Below are 18383 nucleotides of genomic sequence, written 5' to 3' on the forward strand. Positions count from 1 at the left end.
TTTTTAGTTTTTGCCTGTAAGCTTACTATTTAAAAGTATCATAAAGTCAAAAAGCTAATGAAAAACTTGACTTGAAAATCAATTATTTATTAATTGTTAACCTATTAAAAAGAAAAAGTTGATTAAAGAGCTAACCAACAAACATTTACGAAATACCTTTATTTATTACTTTTTCCTCCTGAATCTTTAACCTACAATGACTCGATAGGGACATTTAAATGTGGCAACAAGAGTATAGTTATTATTTTGTTTAAAATTGCAAAAATCACCACTGCGACTTGAAACAAAAAAATGCAACAAATATAGGCAAATGATGAATTCTCAAGCAGATTTAATAATCTTAGTTTGTATATGAAAAGGATTACCACACTGACAATCTGGTTTAGAAGTGTTGCGGTCAGGTGAACCTCAGCAAAGTTAACCTTTCATGTATAATGTATATTAGTATGAAAAGTATTGATAAATATGAACTAATCAGATAGGCAGATACTCACGCCCATCTACCTATTTTTCATTTATTATCTAAAACATAACCAACAAATCAAATTTACAGCCCTTATTGTCATTGCTTAATGGTACTTGGAGCGATTAATTTAAGAACAATGATAAATGTTCAATATTGAATTCAAAAGAACGATTTATATTTTACGCCTCACTTTGACATTCAACTTTGGGTGAAGTTCGAAAACCATTTACTTGGAAGTGACATGGAAGATGTTGCTACCAACATTAATCATTGCTCTTATTCATCCAAAGGAGCCATCAAAGGGCCTCACAATCACCCTGAAGCAACACGGTACTTTAGTGAATGAGCAGCCTACACACCGGTCAAAGATGATCTAATCAAATAATTGAGCAGGAATGAACTTCACAACATTTATCGAGTGCAGTATATCAATCTTACTCAAACAGTGATCTGTACGCAAAATTCCTGCTTGCTCCTCATCAGAAAATAATCCATGCATATAATCAGGTGTATTACTTATCTTCCACCAGTGACATAACTGGAACTCCTTTGCTACTAAAACTACTGCACTGCACTCTCAACTCATCACCTATCTCAACTTCCTTCTTGTTATTTTTCTGCAAACAGTGGAAACAATTTAAAAGCATGAGCCTATACAGAAGCACAGAACTTCAATCTTGAAGAAACAATACAAATAATATGGTACGTTGGTTTACTGTGATACATAAAATTAGTATAAACAGGCAATACGGTGGTACATGCTTCAGGTTCTAGTTTTTTTACCACAATCGAAATATTCAAGAAAAGGTATTTCACTATAATACTTCAAAATTAACACAGTAAAAGACAATTGATTTTAATTACAGCAAGACCACCAAATGCCTTTCGCTGCTGAAAACGATGGTATTTGGCTTTTCAAAGAAGCAATTGGGGCAACCTAACAACCTCTTTTCTTGCCTCCATAAAGATTAACAAAATTTTTTATACCTAACTCAAATGCAGAAAGCCACTGACTCAGCTAGCGCCTGGAACTTTGAATAGCTATGCACAATATTGCATACAATTTGTCATAGAATAATTTTTAAATCCCCTATGATTATCGGTAAGTAAAGCCACAATGGGTGGGGGGGGGGATCAGTGAACAAATAATGATTCTCAATAAAAGGTAAATATCTCAGGATATTCACAAATCAAGTGCTATGAAAACAAATAAGTTCAATCAGAAAAGGGTGACAATCTAACAGAGATATACCTCAAACCGATACATTCCTTTAAGTCCTCCACCCAGATCAAGGACTAAACCATGTGTACGAATTTGATGAACTATAGCCGTAACTACTGTGCCAAGTTTGAGATCTTTTGCACGAAGATGGGACCCTTGCGAATTGTCATCTTTAATGACAGAATCATCAATTCCAGAAGGCTTAGAGGCACAAACAGAGTCTGTCTTTAGATTAGCAGATTCTTTAGAAGGCTTAGAGGCACGGACAGAGTCTTTTTTTGGACTAGTGGATCTTTTTTTAGAAGGATTAGAAGCATGGACAGAGTCTTTCCTTAGACTTTCATTTAGAGATGTTCTACCTTGACCGGAAGCTGCTAATTTTTCTTCTTCGACACACTCTTCAACACTTCGAATAAAAAAAGACGCTGAAGCAGCAGAGGTGTCAATTTTATCAGCTTCATATCTAGTTACAACCGGTTCATAGCCACCACTAAGCCTATCCTGACTATTAGTCTTTTCTCCAACTGATGTCGACAATTGAGAAGACCCTTCTTTTAGCTCACCAGATCCTTCAGCAGAACGGTTTTTAATGGTCGCTTTAAGGGATAGTTTAATATTACCACGATTATCCTGTCCTATACACATCAAAGAAAGCTGCTGACCAATAGACACTACATCTGAAACTTGAGAGATCTGAAAGAAATAACAGAGACAAGAAGATAGAAACATCAGGTTAATTCAGATGACCTTGAACAAAAAAAAAGCTCCATAAACCAAACTAGATACGGTTATCAGGTAATCATTCCACTAGGTCACTTAAATTCAAAGTTCAGCACAAATGAGGTACCTGACCTGATATCAAAATTTGAAAGTAGCCACACAAGACATAACAGATATCCAAAAATACAAAACAGACAGCTAACCAACAACCAACAACTTCGTAAATAGTTGTCAATGATCTAGCAGAGTAAGTCATAGGACCTCAAATTGCAAACATCATTATTATTGCACTAATAACCAAGAAACAGATCCAAAGTAGTACAATATACAAAAACCAATTGGTAGTTGATGTTCCTTAGGTCCATGCATAAGCAGAAACTATCTGCTATGAACTCTGACCACCTATATGTTACTAAAATCAGATTTTTCTAGCGGGTCCTTCACAATCGCTTACACTTCAATAGTTTGGCTTGGCATTGTGGGTTGAGAAGAAAACTCAATTTAGAGTTAGCTATTTCAACAAATGTAGCTCTACTACTGCAGTTGTTTTACTTGAGCATTAAGAACATGATGATGCAAGATGTTATATTTTCTTCTATCCTAGAATATAACCATAACAGAAACGCCATCATATCAGAATATCAAGAGGTACATACTATATCCTAGTCCAATGATATGTTACTGAAACCAATAAGTTTCCTGTCACACATCCGTCATAAAGATTTAAAGAGCATCAGATCAACATGGATAGAAAGGTGAAAGGTCGGTTGGTCAGTGACTCAGTATTGGGCTGTAGCAAAGTATGAACCCACAGAATTACATGAGCAGTGTGAATCAAACTTTGATTTAGATTAGATCTACACAGATCCAGGTATGCTTTTGAATCTGAAAATAGTTTGGCTGTTACCTCCACGTTTCTATTTCAATCTATTAGCTTCTTCTGAGGAAGTTGTTTTTTCACGCAGAATCTTTGCTACTTCAACTAAGTCTGGGTCATGGTCAACTGTTAGCTGCACAGCAGTTCTGTTTTGCGTGCAATGACATTCAAAAAGATGTAGCTCCTAAGAAACACATATTATTCCTTTATCAACTGCATGAAGGTGAACTGAATGGGTAAAATCTGTGGTGGTGAACGGTGATTGATGATGGCCGAGTATGGATGTTTGTGTGGGTTGGAGTTGGGATCTGTGATAGAAACATTGCTCAGAATGCGAAATAATGGGTCGTAAACCAGAAAAAATCAATTAAATATCAAGAGAAGTCGTATGTATTACGTAATAGAAGTATGATAGAACCGTATTTCAAGCATACTCCAACCTCCCAAAGTGTAAGAATTACTAATTGTCAATGCAAGAATTATTATTTTCTTCTTTCCCTCCCCTTCATTATACATACAAACACATGAGGATATCTTCCTATGCAAGAATAACAAACTAACACTCACCATTACAAATTAATAACAAAATAACGAAAATATTCCTTATAGAGAATTCTCCAAATTGCCTTTTTTACCTCGTTTCCTTGGGGCCTATTATAAAGATCCATTCATAACACAGAAGGTGGGACATTTGAAGGGAAGAATGTATCCTATAAAAAGAATTGAATCATTTTGCTACACAAGATATTTATCATTTCAATTAAAGCCTAAAGTTGGATAACTCAAATTTTGCAGTAATTAGGGCCTAAGGTCCCTTTATTACAGGCTTTGACATTTTTCAAAGACAAATGATGTATTATCAGCCCCGACAATCTTGAGGTTGTAGCCATGTATGTTACTAGTCACAACATTGACAAGTAATACGACACTATTATTTCAGTAGCTTCTGAAAAACCTTAATTACTTGGCCGATACAATATCTTTTTTGCATTATGGTTTCAAGTTAAATAAAATTGTGAGCATGAAAACAATTCCATGCAGCAAACAATCTATAGCAATTCAACGTTAACATAAAAGTAATAACATTTGCACTGATACACTTGATGAGCAATCTAATCTGTTATCTTAACCATAACAGATAAGAAAATAATAAATTAAATGATAACTAAGCTATCTACAAAAGAAGCAACAATAAAGCAACTAGGAATTAGTAAGTTATAAGTCATACAAAAAACTGAACATGACAACAATTGCAACTTCAATATTGACTTCCTGGCCTCTCTCATTCTCCCTTCTTTTTGTTCTATAGGTTCCTGAGAGAAGTGTGGTATCAAAGGGGTGAACAAGTTGAGTACATCCTAGATTAACTTGTCCACTAAAAAAAAAAAAAAAAAAAAAAAAAAAAAAAAAAAAAAAAAAAACTCTCTTTTTACTTCTACACAAGACAAAAGAGCTGTCCTGGAACTGCAGGTACATCATAACAGACCAAACACCAAGCTAAACCTGTATCTAAAAATCAAGGAAGACACTACACGATTCTTTCCCTCATTAATAAAGGAAAACAATAGAAAAATCAAAAATTGATGACTGAAAATATTTGATTGATAACAATATGAAGACCACAACAAAATCAATGAGGAACAGAAGGCTTTAGAAACCAAATTTTTTCAAAAGTGAAAAATAACTAGAACCCAAAATTAGCCAAATCGATGTCAGAACAGTTCTAGTTATGATCATAATGTCACTTATTATAAATTTCTACAGCTAATTCTAGACTCCTAAATTTGATCTGTGGTTACTCTAAATTCATATTCATCAGCTTCAGCTTTGGTCAAGGGAACAAGGTTCAGATGATTATACATAGAAGCACACATTAGTTTCTAGTCACAACATTGACAATAGAAGGAATCACAATTACAAATATTTACTTCACTTACAGGTTCATGAGACAACTCCGACCTATGAAGAAGACCTTGTTGTCCTCCATTAAACTCGACAAAAGCGCCAAATTCTTTAATTGATGACACAATACCTTTGTAAATCCCTCCAACTTCAATTTCACGACCTATGATGAAATCAATCTGATGAAACAGAATTAGCATCCTCTAATGCAACAGCTAACAGAAACTTTGCATCAATGTGAAGTACAACAACAAACTAAACTATTCCCACGTAATGAACAAACATGGTTTACAATCAATATAACAATAAATTGAGAAATCAAGATGCAACAAGTACCTTATCCTGTACTTTATTCATTATAGACTGATTTTTAGCAAGTATAGTTAAAGTGCCATCACCAACAGAAATCCGTGCTCCTGACGAGAAAATTATACAGCAGTTATTAGCACTAGTTGAATAGAAAGTTCAAGACAGATCAAAATGATGATGGTCCTAAATTAAGATCTATAATTCACAACTTTAAATTTGTTTCTAAAGCACATGGATCCACAGTGCAAAAATACGGTTTCGATCACGATCGCAAAACAGATTTCACAACCAAGACAAATGATTTCGACGTCAATGCAACCTCTATTTCGGTGGCGGTAAACTCAAAAACCTTTATGATACAGTCACGTTAGGTGATGCGGCCTCGATTTTTGAACTATGCATGGACTTGTTTATACCCATTAGAAATTGTAAGTTAGGTTTTAACTGTACCTGTTTCTACTTCAATCGCTCTTTTCAGGGCACCCAGAGGTCCAACCAAACGGCGTATAGAGTCATTGTTGTACTTCAAGGTGGCTGTAATAAGGAAAACAAATTGAGTCAACAAAACAGATTCAGACTAAAGTGAAACTGTGGAGGTCACAACAATACCTAATCGAGGGGAGTTTCTATCATCATCGGTGCGGGCTGCATTTATCTCACGCTCCATATGATCAAGGATTTGAAGACGGCCTTTTAAAGCAGGCTCCAAGCTTTCACAAATTATATCCAGTGGAATTCCTGCAGGCTTTATGTCTAACTGAATCGCTGTTATTCCATTACGAGTCCCGGCTATTTTAAAGTCCATATCTCCCAAATGATCTTCTAGCCCCTGAAATATGAGATTATTGAAAGCATTAAACTCCAAAAGAGTGAATAATCACAAATATATAGCATATAACAGTATGTGAAATAAAAGTAACAGCCTTCATGGACGAGGATGTTTAGGAAGAATATTCCAAAATTAAAACTCGTAGAGGATACTCCATCAACATAAAAGAAACAGATAATAAATAATAAGATTCTATCTCATTGATGGATTTAATTTTTCACAACATTTTATGGAATAAGACACTATTTTATTCATTGAAAACTTCAATTTCTCAAGATTGACAACTAGTATTTGATGAATATCACACGATTAGAACATTTCCAACTATTGACGAATGCTATCTAACAAATATAAACGAATTGGAAAAAAATAACAAAAAGTAATGACCTACTAATTGGCATAACATTGTAAGGGTCATAACTCATAACACATACATGTCTATTTATGATTTAGTCCATTCACTTTCACTAGGTTCCAGGTTATTACGGTTGTTTATTGGGAGAAAACTTTACTTGGAGCTTAACTATCTTGTGATATGGATTCTTTGACATTTTTTTACAAGCTCTAGTGAAAGGAGACAAGACCACTTTTCTTTTGGAATGCCACATTAACTTCAAGCAGTGCAAGAGTTTACAACAAGGCCATAAAAGGCTGTTTTGTTCACTACAATGGAATGGAAAAGAATCGAGCAAAGAGAAAGATAAGGAAGGAACCAAACCCCTTGTAGTTCCCCTTAATGATTCATTTGAAAGGGGAAAAACAAATCAATATTTGTTGTTTGTTCATCAACCAATTATCTTCCTCGCTAATAAACCAAATTTTGTTGTTCATCCTTCACTTATCTTCTTCACTAATTCCTGCTCAGTTATTCCCTTTCATATCCTAGGTGGCCAGTGCTTCTCCAACTACATTTAATTTTTTAATTCACCGCAGTCCACACCAAGAAGAAACAACTGCCTGATAACCACCCACCTTCACGCCAAGGTTCCATAGCAACAACACTGTTGAAGTACTAAGAGAGTTATATGGTCAAATTTGACCATTAAATCTCCAGGTGTGGAGCTTTCATGATTGAATTTGCCATATATAGACATATATATGTTCAATTTCTATCTTGCATCTCAATTGAAGTGTTGTAGGATGTGGAGTGGAATAGCAGTGTTTTTGGAACGTGGCAGTGTGGTTGCGGTGGTTTCAAGTCGTGGTAGCCACATATTTTCTAGTTCACCATGGTAGTTTGGGTTTGTAGCCTTGTGGAGTTTTCCTTTTCGGGACATTGATGGTGGACAGTAGTGGCCGTGGGTTGACTGGAGTCGCCAATGGACTGTTGGTGAGTTGGTAGTCAACAATAGTCAAAGGTGTTTAAGGTGTTTGAAGAGTTTAAGTGTTTCACTTTCACAAGGCCAGAACGAGGTGAAAATCAATATGGAGGGAGTCGGGGAACTAACTCTAACTATAGAGGAATAAGATCACAAAACCCCAACCAATCACACTTTAGGTTAAGACAGTCTTAGCCTTTCTCTTTCTTGATTACCCCATACCAAACAGCATTTACGCTTAATCTACTAATGAGCTACACGAGAGGGATGCGCATGAGAGGACACAGGTCCATCATCTAATTCATGGGATCTATACACACACATTTGTCCTATAACTGTCCCAGAAGCAATCACAAAGTTGAGATTAGTAATAAGATCAAATCTATAAGGATTTTGTGGTACAGGAAACTCAATTTCTGTTTTTCTCAAAGTTCTTACCTTCAATACCTTATCATTAACCACACCTCATGATGCCACTTTCTTGGATTTTGGGTACAAAAGATATTCTTTCTAATAATTTTAACTCCAGAAGAAATCTCAAGAAAAGGATGGAATAAAACTACTTTATAAGAATTCCAGTTAGGGCTTCCAATAAATTTTGAGACTGAGCTTTATACAGCGAAACTCTTTTCTAATTTTTATATACAACTCTGTATAATAAGTAACAAAGATACCTATGAGCATTATCAAGCCCTTTGGTAGAATACGTATTGAGATCTAAAATCTAAAGGAGATTAAACTCTAAAGACTATGCAAAATGTAACTATTCAAGTAAGGATTCTAAATGTTGCCTAATCACTTATGTACAGAATTTTTCCCTTATTACAGTAAGCTGAATACCTGAATACTGTACCTTTCATCTTATGACGATTGCATGTCTCCTATAGAGTTGAAAGAAATAATCTCTCGGTGGAGTTTTAGATAATCTTATTTACCTATATTGCATTCACGATCTCTTGCAATAACAACAACATTTCATTACTCCAATGCCATTAAGTGGCTCCCACCTAAGAGAGGATTTGGGGGTGTTAAATATATGCAACCTTATCCTTGTTTGTGATAACACTAACAAAGAGGTTGTTTCCGAGAGACCTTTGGTAGCAAACATAATGTGCAACTTCACATAAATAAGAAATGCACATGATTTAATGAGTCATTGTACTTTAGTCCATCACAATCGGAAACCAAAGAACTTTAAATCTTTGGCCCAATCGAAATACGGGATACTCACGATCTCTTGCAATGGTATCAAATAATAAAAATTTCCTGTACATATCTATAACTAGACAAGATACGTCCTTCCAGATTTTAATATTTATCAGCAGTGCCAGACACAAAGGTAAAGGAGTAGAAAAGAATATTTGGTTCATAAAAGCAGAGGATTTGGCATCTTGCACAACCTTTACATCCAATAATATAAAGCCAACAAATATCAGTATTATTCAGAGGAATTCGTTTCCAAATGCCTTACCAAGATATCTGTCAGTATACGATAATCTGATATCTCGCCAGTAATTGGGTCAATCTCACTGACGAGGCCTACAGATACACCTGCTACATGTTCTCTTACATGAATTCCAGCATCCATCAGAGCCATACTACCTACCAAACAAACAGCATAAGCAGAGGACAAGAGGAAGAAAAAAATAAAAGCACAACGAAAAAATGTATGAGTAACAATACATAAGAATCCATTGCACCCAAACTAGCTTGTTCTTATATCTGCAAGAGTTCAATAGAACGTACAGCAGTCGAACACAGTTTTACTAACGAAGAAAAACATGTATACTTCCTCCAATTCTCCATTATTTTGTAGTTGCACTATTACTATTCGTTATTCAAAACTCAAACTTTCTAAACTTCAACTGAAATGCATCACCAACATGACAAAACATAGCCAGGTGGGTTCTACTTAGATTCATCTACAATTTCAAAATAGGATTGGAAAAAATCAAATACAATTCAATTTAATAACACAACAAATCTACACTAGATATTCAAAGCCAATAAACTAATACAGAAGAGGACAAGCAGTTCTCAAACAGAAGAAAATTACCTGTTGACGCAATTCCTTGAATCACCCTTTTAGGCAACTCCTAAAATATCAAGATTACTAAGAAAAAACGGACTCTTCATTAACATAAAGTAGATTTGGATCCTCTTGGATAGTGTATGGACACTTCAAGTTTCAACACTTGATTTTGGATTATTACAAGGAAATGTCAAATTTTGCTAGATATTCGAAGATTTAAGTAACATAAAGAACAACAACAATGCCAAAGACTTTCTTAAGCAATGTATTAATAAATTATATAATTTAATGACTACCTGAAATTCAACAGCCACAAAAGGATCCAAAAGTTTAAAATTTACTTGAATACAATGAAGTAATAGACAAAGGCAAGTAACGTTGAATATAAGGTACAAATATTTTAGGATTTTCATGCTCATTCCTAATATAAAGTACCGTCTATGAGGGAAAAAGCAACGCAAGGCTTGAAGAGAGTCTTGCAAGTGAGTATATGACAAAGACTAGCTTTGGTGAAATAGAAAAAATGTTGTGTCTTGTATTGAGCCTTAGAAAACGAAGATTTGTTCCAAGACTCTTGAGGTGAGACAATGTTATGATTTTTTCCTTGATCTAATAGTAACATGTCAACTCATCATTCAAATATTTTTATTTTTATTTTTTGGTCCAAAAAAGTTGAGTTTAAAGTGAAACTGGAGATTAAGTGTAAAATTATTGAGAATCTTGTATGAGTCCAAATAATAAAAAAGTTGATGAAAGTTAATGGAAATCTCATGTAACATAGTATGAAAAGTTAGATGGCAACGAGTATGCAAGCTAACAGAACATAGACCCATACACAAGAAAGATGGGAATTACCTCCACAGACACTAGCCATTGAAGTGGAGCCATCCGAAGCCATGACTTCTGAATTGACGCGCACAGTATAAGGGAAGTCAGTTTCTGGAGGTAATACGGCAAGAAGAGCTTTCTCAGCAAGTGTACCTACAGAGCACAATATTATATAGGTCCTTCAATCTGTGTAGCACAGGAGTATTGAAATGAAATGAACGCTTCACAAGTTATCATTTTGACAGTACCGATGTAACTTATATTAGAAAATACACTGCATATAAGAGAAAAATACAGGCGGTCGTTAGCAACAGTGCAATGCCAAAATATCAACAATTCTATGATGCTTAGAGTACTAGACTCGAAGCCAAGAATGTAATGCCAACTTCTAAATCACATGTCCAATTTTTTATTTATTTTGAAAACAAGAAACTAATACTTAACGAAATAAATTACAAGCGTATGGATAACACATCCTTATTATATAGTAAATTTATATTAGATTCTTCATCATTCCTACAAAGATCTCCCAATGCAAAAACCAAAAAAAAAAAAAAAAAAAAAAAAAAAAAAAAATCATTGGCCTTAGCAAAGTGCGGCTACGACCTTGACTGTCTCCCAAACTACATCTTTTAGAAAAAGTCAATCCTTGATAGTTCTATTTCTTTCTATCCTAACAGTCCAAAGTAAGGCAATGAATCACATGTCTAAACTTGAACTCAAAACTTTCACACCTTACCTTCTACTACCTTAATTCTATTATTCTTCCTTCTTGATTTCATTGGAGCGAGAGCATTTAGCACATCACCTTTCTCAATACTGAACTTGTACCAAAAAACTACAAATTGAAACCATAATATCAGATGTTATCCTATTTCCTCTCTTATCGATTACCAAGTCTGAACAAACACTATCGAATGTATGACATTAGAACTATTTCATAGCAATCCTAATGTTTAATGTACATTTTTCCAATCAGTTGCCCCATTGACTGAATCCCAAGACACATTAACATTCTTCAACAGTACTCTCAATGCTAATTTCACAACCTAAGGCATGTTCCTCCGTAATAATATTTTATATACTATCTAAATCTACTAAGATTGAAGGAAAGACAACAAAGATCCCTAGAAACTCAATATTTTACAGATTAATAACACTTAATTTTACTCTAATTATACTCAGTAAGGTTCAAAGCTGAAGTCCCCCCCCCCCCCAAAAAAAATTTCCCTCCTAATATAGTTTTCAAGTGTTTTTAACAGTAGCAAGGCCTTAAAACGGGAATTACTCAATGCATTTGTATATGTTCTTTCAACTCCCACTATCACTATGTCTCACTAATGGTGTCAGTCATCATCAGTTTAACCCAAGCTAACTCACTGCAATTTTTCTTCTTAAAAAATGTCAACCTTTGCACATATTTAAAGCTTTCTTTCTACTGGCTTATCTCTATTCCATCTAAATAACCATTGGCTCTCTTTTTAAGTCACAAGCATTCAATCTAATTTAAGACAATCATATGTTAAGCTATGCTTAAACTTTAACTTAACAGCCCCACGTCCACTTTATTCCAATTATGCAGTGTCTAGGACATGGAAGCACGAAACGTACACCTATTCCTTGTACTGCATTAAGACCCGTTCAAACCGAAACTAAATGGAACCGTAATTTAACAACTAAATTAACGTTTTACGTTCCTTGTTTGCATCAAGATGGTCTAGTCTTTTCTAGTTATTTTTTTTTTCTATTAGTGCTTGGAGTTATGGTTATATTATCTTCTACTTTTGTGATACAAGATTTTTGATTTAAGATTAATGTCTACTTATGATCAATGTATTTGCATAATAACATGGCCCTATCTTAGCTTCTATTGGTTCAGACTTCATTTCCTAAATTTCCAAAACACTAAATTAACGCTTCTTGTTTCTCATTTCATTTCACATATCGAATCGCATTTTGTTTCACGATTGCATTGATCTAGCACTACATCTTCTTAGCAGGTTTCTTATTTGAAAGTTCCCTCGAAATTAAGGTCTTACTTTTGCACTGACATTATTAGTATGTACTGAATAACAGGATCTTCCCATTTTCAATATCATCCCTATCTCTTGGCCCTCAAAAGAGTACTTTTACATGGTAATATTGGTAAGCAATTTCAAGAGATTTGAAGAAAATGCAAAGCAGCACATCAACCAACCTACCATGCCCAACTTCTCGCCTGTTGAGGCCAGCTCGCTTCCCCACTTCATTGATTGAAAACGGAGGGAAGCTATAATGAAGCATGAATCGCTTAGTTGATGGGCCGACTATAGATTCCAAACGTTGAGCATCTCCAGGTGCTCCAAGTGTGACCGTACAAAGCACCTGTACTTCAACATAGCAAAGAACATGATTGAAACTTCAACTCACCAAAATTAGAAATGTTTGTCCTGGTAACACTTGACTTAATTCATTAACCTGAGTATCACCGCGTGAGAAGAGCGAAGAACCGTGCAAAGCTGGTAGGTTGCCTGCTTCACAATATACGGGCCTCACTTCATCAAGGCTTCGTCCATCTACCCTTGCACCTTTTTGAAGAATCCTTCGACGAACAATCTGGAAAAGGCATTATTCCTACTTTAGCCCAAAAGCTTAAGAAACATATGATATTCAAAGAGCAAAAAAGGCTAAGACCACAAAAAGGGATAAACAAAGGGAAAGAAAGAGACACAAGGTAAACTCCAAAAAATTTTACAGGTTTTGATATCAATGGGATTTACAATGCTGCAGGAAAGTAATAGGAAATGCATAAACTAATATGTCATTGGTCAAGGCGGTCAACATCCTTCAGCAGTTAAAGAGGATTTAACAATTTGTTACCTAGACTAGATTATTCAAGAAAGTCCTCTTGACCCATTTTGCTTTATATGTTTTGACCTTCACACCAGGTGAAAAATAGCTATTATTAATGTTATCTAGGGAAACAGATATTTGTTGCAATGTAAAATTACTCTACTTAGATTCATCTGGAAATGGAACTTAACAAACTAATCTTATTAGTATTGCAATGTTTTATCTTTAGGATCACATTAAGTCATCTTATTAAAGAATTGATAGGAGACAAAAAAGAAGAAAAGAGTTGAATAATTAAGGTGTCCGAACGAAAAGCACTTACTTTTACAATAGTATTCCATCAGCCCAATGCAAATAAATATCAATGAACCCTTGCCTATGTAATACTCTAACAATTGGTCACAATTTTAGATGGAAGGATAGTACATAAAGTGTTATTAAATGGATTAGGTTAAGGTCACAATTTTAAACTTGATGTATAACTCATTTAATTAAACGAGGATCAACCCATATAATTTGAAATCAGCCCATTTTAAAATTTTCCTATTTGTCTTAGTAATGTACAATATACACAAGTCATAAAATGAAATTATGAAATTGAGGCCAAATAAAGAAGATACGACCCATGTTAAATACCCTAAAATGAAAAAACGAAAAAACCCCTAAAAGTATGAGAGTTGCTGACTTATCGTTTTCATTTTAGGGTTTTCTCTCGATCGTCTTTTTAATTTGTGATGGTTAAGTATTCACATGTGATGTCAACTAAACATTTATTTTTTCAAGCACTAATTTGCTAGTTGAAACTTTAGACCATGAACATTTAATAAGTTTGATTCATAATTTGCTAGTTTTATCTGAACATTTGCAAATGATTTTAAATTAGCTGAAATATATAATTTGATTTGTAAATTGCTTGATTAACTAAACAGATCATTAATGCGTTGAGTTAACCGATCAAATGACTTGATAAGTATCTTAAACTGAGTCAAGTGGGTTCAAATTAGGTAGGCTGGATCGTGATTTTCAACTTGATTAAGTAATGGGTTAGGCTTAGGTCAAGGCGGTTCTGACTCGTTTATATATGATCCGATGACAAACCCAACCCAACCTCGTCAAATAAGTCTACTATTATACAAACATCACATTATATTGCTGGCTTTTCCCCATTGACATGGTTCTGAACATCAAAAAACTAAGCTTTATTGCCCTTCTTTCACAAGCTAAAACACCAACATAACCTTTTGAAGGAACTCTCGGTTAACATGTGTTACTTCCCAACAAGGCAATCATATAGGCAAAAATGTGAATCAACCAGAAATGACATAGTCCATGTCATTTTTGTCTTTATTTGTATAAATTCCATATCCATTCTTTTAGTATAGGTTTTGGCACTGTTGTTGTCTAGATAAGATTCCAAATTGACCCTACTATAAAAACAATCCATTGTGCCAATGCCATAATTGGCACATAAAAAGGCAACCTTGACCTTGTATATGCAAAAAGGTTATTCTCGCTTGACCCGATAAAAAATTCATCCACAACTTCACATAAATAAAAAGTGAAAATGATTTATAGAGTCATTGTATCATAGCTCATTAAAATATGAAATCAAAGAACTATAAATTTTAAGTCTCCTCGAATATAGTAATGCCAAAAAATAAAAGACCAATAAAAATTATAATCAAGGGCTTCTTCAAATATTAAGATCAAATATCGAGAATGTAAACACCCTTCAACAAACAAACCTCTCGTCGCACGGCATTGAAATGGAGTTTCCATCTAGAAAAAGATCCTACAATCCTAAACAGGTTTTTATCTTTATTAATTGGAAATATGGATATAATTTAAGGCAAATTAAAATCATTAAAGTTCACGCTCCTGGAACAATTGTCATACATTTCTTATGTCATTATTTACAATGTTATCTTCTCATATCATCAACTCAGTTCAACTAAAAGAAATGAAGCCATATCTTATCTCATGAAAATCTCCCAACTACCTCCCAATAAACATTAAAAAATGAGAACTACGTAGGATATCGATGCTTATAAACATTTTCTATGAATTGGTAATCATTCATTAAATGGTTTAGAACATAGGTCCAAAACATCCCACGGAAATTCTTATACCAAAAATGACAAGCCAATAATCACTATTAATTAAAACAATAACATAGGTTTAAAAAAAAATGCAGCTCATAAGGAGGGCAAACACAGTTTTCACACAAGAACTTGACATAATAAAGTAAGTGAGCAAAATATAACTAGACAAAATAACTCACCTGCTTCCTCACAGTATCTACTGCTTTGGATAGACTAGATAAGCTTTCTTCATCACAATCTTCTTCAAAGACCTTCTTTACATCTCGAGTAATCATGTCTAATGCCTCTCCACGTTCAAACTAAACATAAAATAATGAGACAATAACTGATCCAAACACAAATTTACGTATGACTAGAAAGGACTCAGAATTCACACTATTTATGGAACAAACACGTTCCAGAACACGAAGATAAGAAGATTCTTACCTTGCCATATGTTGGATCCGAAAACACTGCTTCAATTCGGGATTCAGACAAGTTTCTAATCTTCTCCATAGTACTTCCTGGCATCATAGATAATTTGTATTCCTTCTTTTGTTTTCCAACTTTAGAAGCCAAGCGTATTTGAGGATCAAGATACTTAACGGCCTACAATAAAATCTATTAGTATTAACAAAAAAATTGCATGATTACCCTTACAACATACAAGAATGCTATTTCAAAACTGACCTCAGGATGTGCAAGCCTCAAGGCAACCTTCAAATCTTTTTCAGATATCTCACGAGCTTGCACATCTATCATCATGGTTTTATCCTTTGTGCAAGCATATACCAAGTTAAGATCACTCAAGCTGAGCTGTAGTACATTGGCATCAAAACAAACCATCAGAAGCGCACCCACCTGAGGTACATTTAGGCCCTTTTACACAATTCATAGAACACAACGACCAAAACTCTCTATAGAGCCTAAGAAAAATGTTTACAAGAGTCAAGTAAGGTTCCATCGAGACTTCTTCACTCTAAATGTCCCATCAAATGTTCAAAGCACGAAGAAAAACAATGGTCACAAAGAAACAAAGAAGATAATTTTAACGGTAGAATAGAAAACGGTTATTTGAAACATGATAAAAAATTTCAACAAATGTATTGTTTTCAAACTTAAAGGTGTTGTTTTGCCAAAAAGTGGCCTATAGAAAATGACTTACCCAGGATTTTTTTTCGAAAAGTTGAAAGATGGTTGTTCAAAAATGTCTTTTACCGGGTAATTTTTGGCAAATTGTTCAATTGAATAAATTTACGCTCCACAATTTCCAAAGGCACGAGCCCTAGCCAAGTGCAGAGGTGTATTGAATATTTTTCTAAAAGCCCAAGAAAGCCTTGTATAAATTAAGAATGAATCATATAAATTATTTGTTGGGATTTCTAAAGCGTGCGGATGGATGTCCCATAGCAAGTTGTGACGAATTGAGAAAATAATAAGGCAATGGGTCTCTCTACCTACTATCATATGGTTTTCAATTGAAACCCCATTTGTTTTGTGAGCTAGTCTCTCAACTTGATTGATGGCTGGGGCTAGAAGAAACATCATGTATGGTTGTCAAAACATCGAGAATCAAAATTTTGAAGTGTATATGAAATGAAACATGCTTCTAAAAAGACTTATGAACAAAAAATGGCTGGATTACCTCATCCATGGTAGGATTAACGATAAATTGGCCATCAATCCTCCCGATACGTATCATTCCAATAGGGCCGCCCCAAGGTATATCGGATAACATTAGTGCAGCAGATGTAGCATTAGCTGCCATGACATCAGGATCTTGTTTTCCATCAGAGGAAAGAACATTTGCCATTACCTACACAGAAAACAACAATAAACGCCCATCAAACTAGCCAAGAAACAACAATATTCTATTACCGCAGTACTATTGAGTGGCTCTACGTTTGTTAATAACTTAATAATATCAAAAAGGTTTTCCAATTGACTCTTAGTGACAAACATCATTCGCAACTTCAACTTAACATAAATTAATGAGACAGTTTTTCTCAAGAAAAAATTAATGAGACAGTATGCTATAGCCCAATATTAACTGAACCAAATCAGCCATCAGAAAAACAACACTAAAATTAATAGGAGACAATAACTGAAAATGAAACTCATACCTGTACTTCATGATAAAAACCAGAAGGAAACAATGGTCTAATAGGTCTATCAATTAAACGACCACACAAAAGTTCACGTTCTTTAGGAGCACCTTCTCTCCGCATAAAAGTATTCGGAATAACACCTTTAGCATATTGCTTCTCCTGGTAATCAACCTAAATAAAAAATGTACCAAAAATCAATTCCAATTGAAATTATACTTTCAAAATAATCAAAGTGATTGTGCAATTACAGTGAGAGGTAGGAAATCACGAGGAGCATCCGTTTTAGCAGAAGCAACAGTAGAAAGAACTCTGGTCTCGTCCATGGCCATAACAACAGCGCCATTAGCAAAGCGAGCAATTTTACCAGTTTCGAAAGAAATTAAGCTGTTTCCAATCTCGAACTCCTCCTTGAAAGTTTCAAGGAGCTTTGTCGAGGATTCGACAGAAGGTCGGCTGCTACAAAATGAACGAATTGTACATCTTCTTCTGGTGAAAACCCGTGGCAGAGAAGTTAGAAGATGATTCCAAGCTTTGGTGGCCATGGATGTGGAGGGTTTTAGGAGGGAACTTACTTCAGGGGTTTAGGGTTTAAGGGTTTAATGGTTTTAAATTAATTTTAGTTGGAATTGACTTTTTGGTACATTTTAAGTCTAAATCCTTTAAGTCAAATATAATTTTAAAAAAATTTGCTAATAACGTTTATGTTTAGTTGTTCTTAAATTACAGTTTTAAAGTTTACTTTTTTGCAAATTACATTTTTTAATGTACGAAAGTCGATATTAATATAATCAAATCATTGAAATCTGATAACTTGAATCCAAAATATTCTTTAACGTTTTCTAACTTTGACTTTATCTA

At 34.4% G+C, this 18383-nt stretch overlaps 1 protein-coding gene across 3 annotated transcripts; it reads right to left on the reverse strand.

The window, feature by feature from the left end:
* Nucleotides 1-466: 466 nt before the first annotated feature.
* LOC130816132 (polyribonucleotide nucleotidyltransferase 2, mitochondrial) lies at nucleotides 467-18130 on the reverse strand. 3 transcript variants are annotated; one of them, XR_009042708.1, is made up of 17 exons: nucleotides 17774-18130; nucleotides 17541-17696; nucleotides 17063-17233; nucleotides 16108-16233; nucleotides 15865-16026; nucleotides 15618-15737; nucleotides 12962-13099; nucleotides 12706-12868; nucleotides 10532-10657; nucleotides 9116-9246; nucleotides 6106-6325; nucleotides 5947-6030; nucleotides 5524-5603; nucleotides 5223-5366; nucleotides 1719-2381; nucleotides 905-1083; nucleotides 467-817 (listed from the first exon to the last, which is right to left on the reverse strand). XR_009042708.1 is itself a non-coding variant. In XM_057682770.1 (16 exons), exons 1-16 carry the CDS (start codon nucleotides 18065-18067, stop codon nucleotides 979-981), a joined length of 2883 nt encoding a protein of 960 aa, XP_057538753.1. In that variant the 5' UTR covers nucleotides 18068-18124; the 3' UTR covers nucleotides 467-978. The 3 variants fall into 3 exon arrangements, 1 of the variants encoding a protein (XP_057538753.1); XR_009042709.1 differs by having other exon boundaries at nucleotides 467-783; nucleotides 17774-18124; XM_057682770.1 differs by having other exon boundaries at nucleotides 467-1083; nucleotides 17774-18124.
* Nucleotides 18131-18383: the final 253 nt, after the last annotated feature.

The sequence above is a fragment of the Amaranthus tricolor genome, chromosome 6 (genome assembly GCF_026212465.1).
Source record: "Amaranthus tricolor cultivar Red isolate AtriRed21 chromosome 6, ASM2621246v1, whole genome shotgun sequence".
Taxonomy (NCBI): domain Eukaryota; kingdom Viridiplantae; phylum Streptophyta; class Magnoliopsida; order Caryophyllales; family Amaranthaceae; genus Amaranthus; species Amaranthus tricolor.

Excerpts from the sequence above, each read along its gene's own strand:
- LOC130816132 (XM_057682770.1), bottom strand. The coding sequence starts at position 18,067 with ATGGCCACCAAAGCTTGGAATCATCTTCTAACTTCTCTGCCACGGGTT. Across the intron at positions 16,027-16,107 it reads TGAGGCTTGCACATCCTGAG|GCCGTTAAGTATCTTGATCC; the intron begins GTCAGTTTTGAA and ends ATTTTATTGTAG. Across the intron at positions 13,100-15,617 it reads TAGATACTGTGAGGAAGCAG|ATTGTTCGTCGAAGGATTCT; the intron begins GTGAGTTATTTT and ends TGCCTTTTCCAG.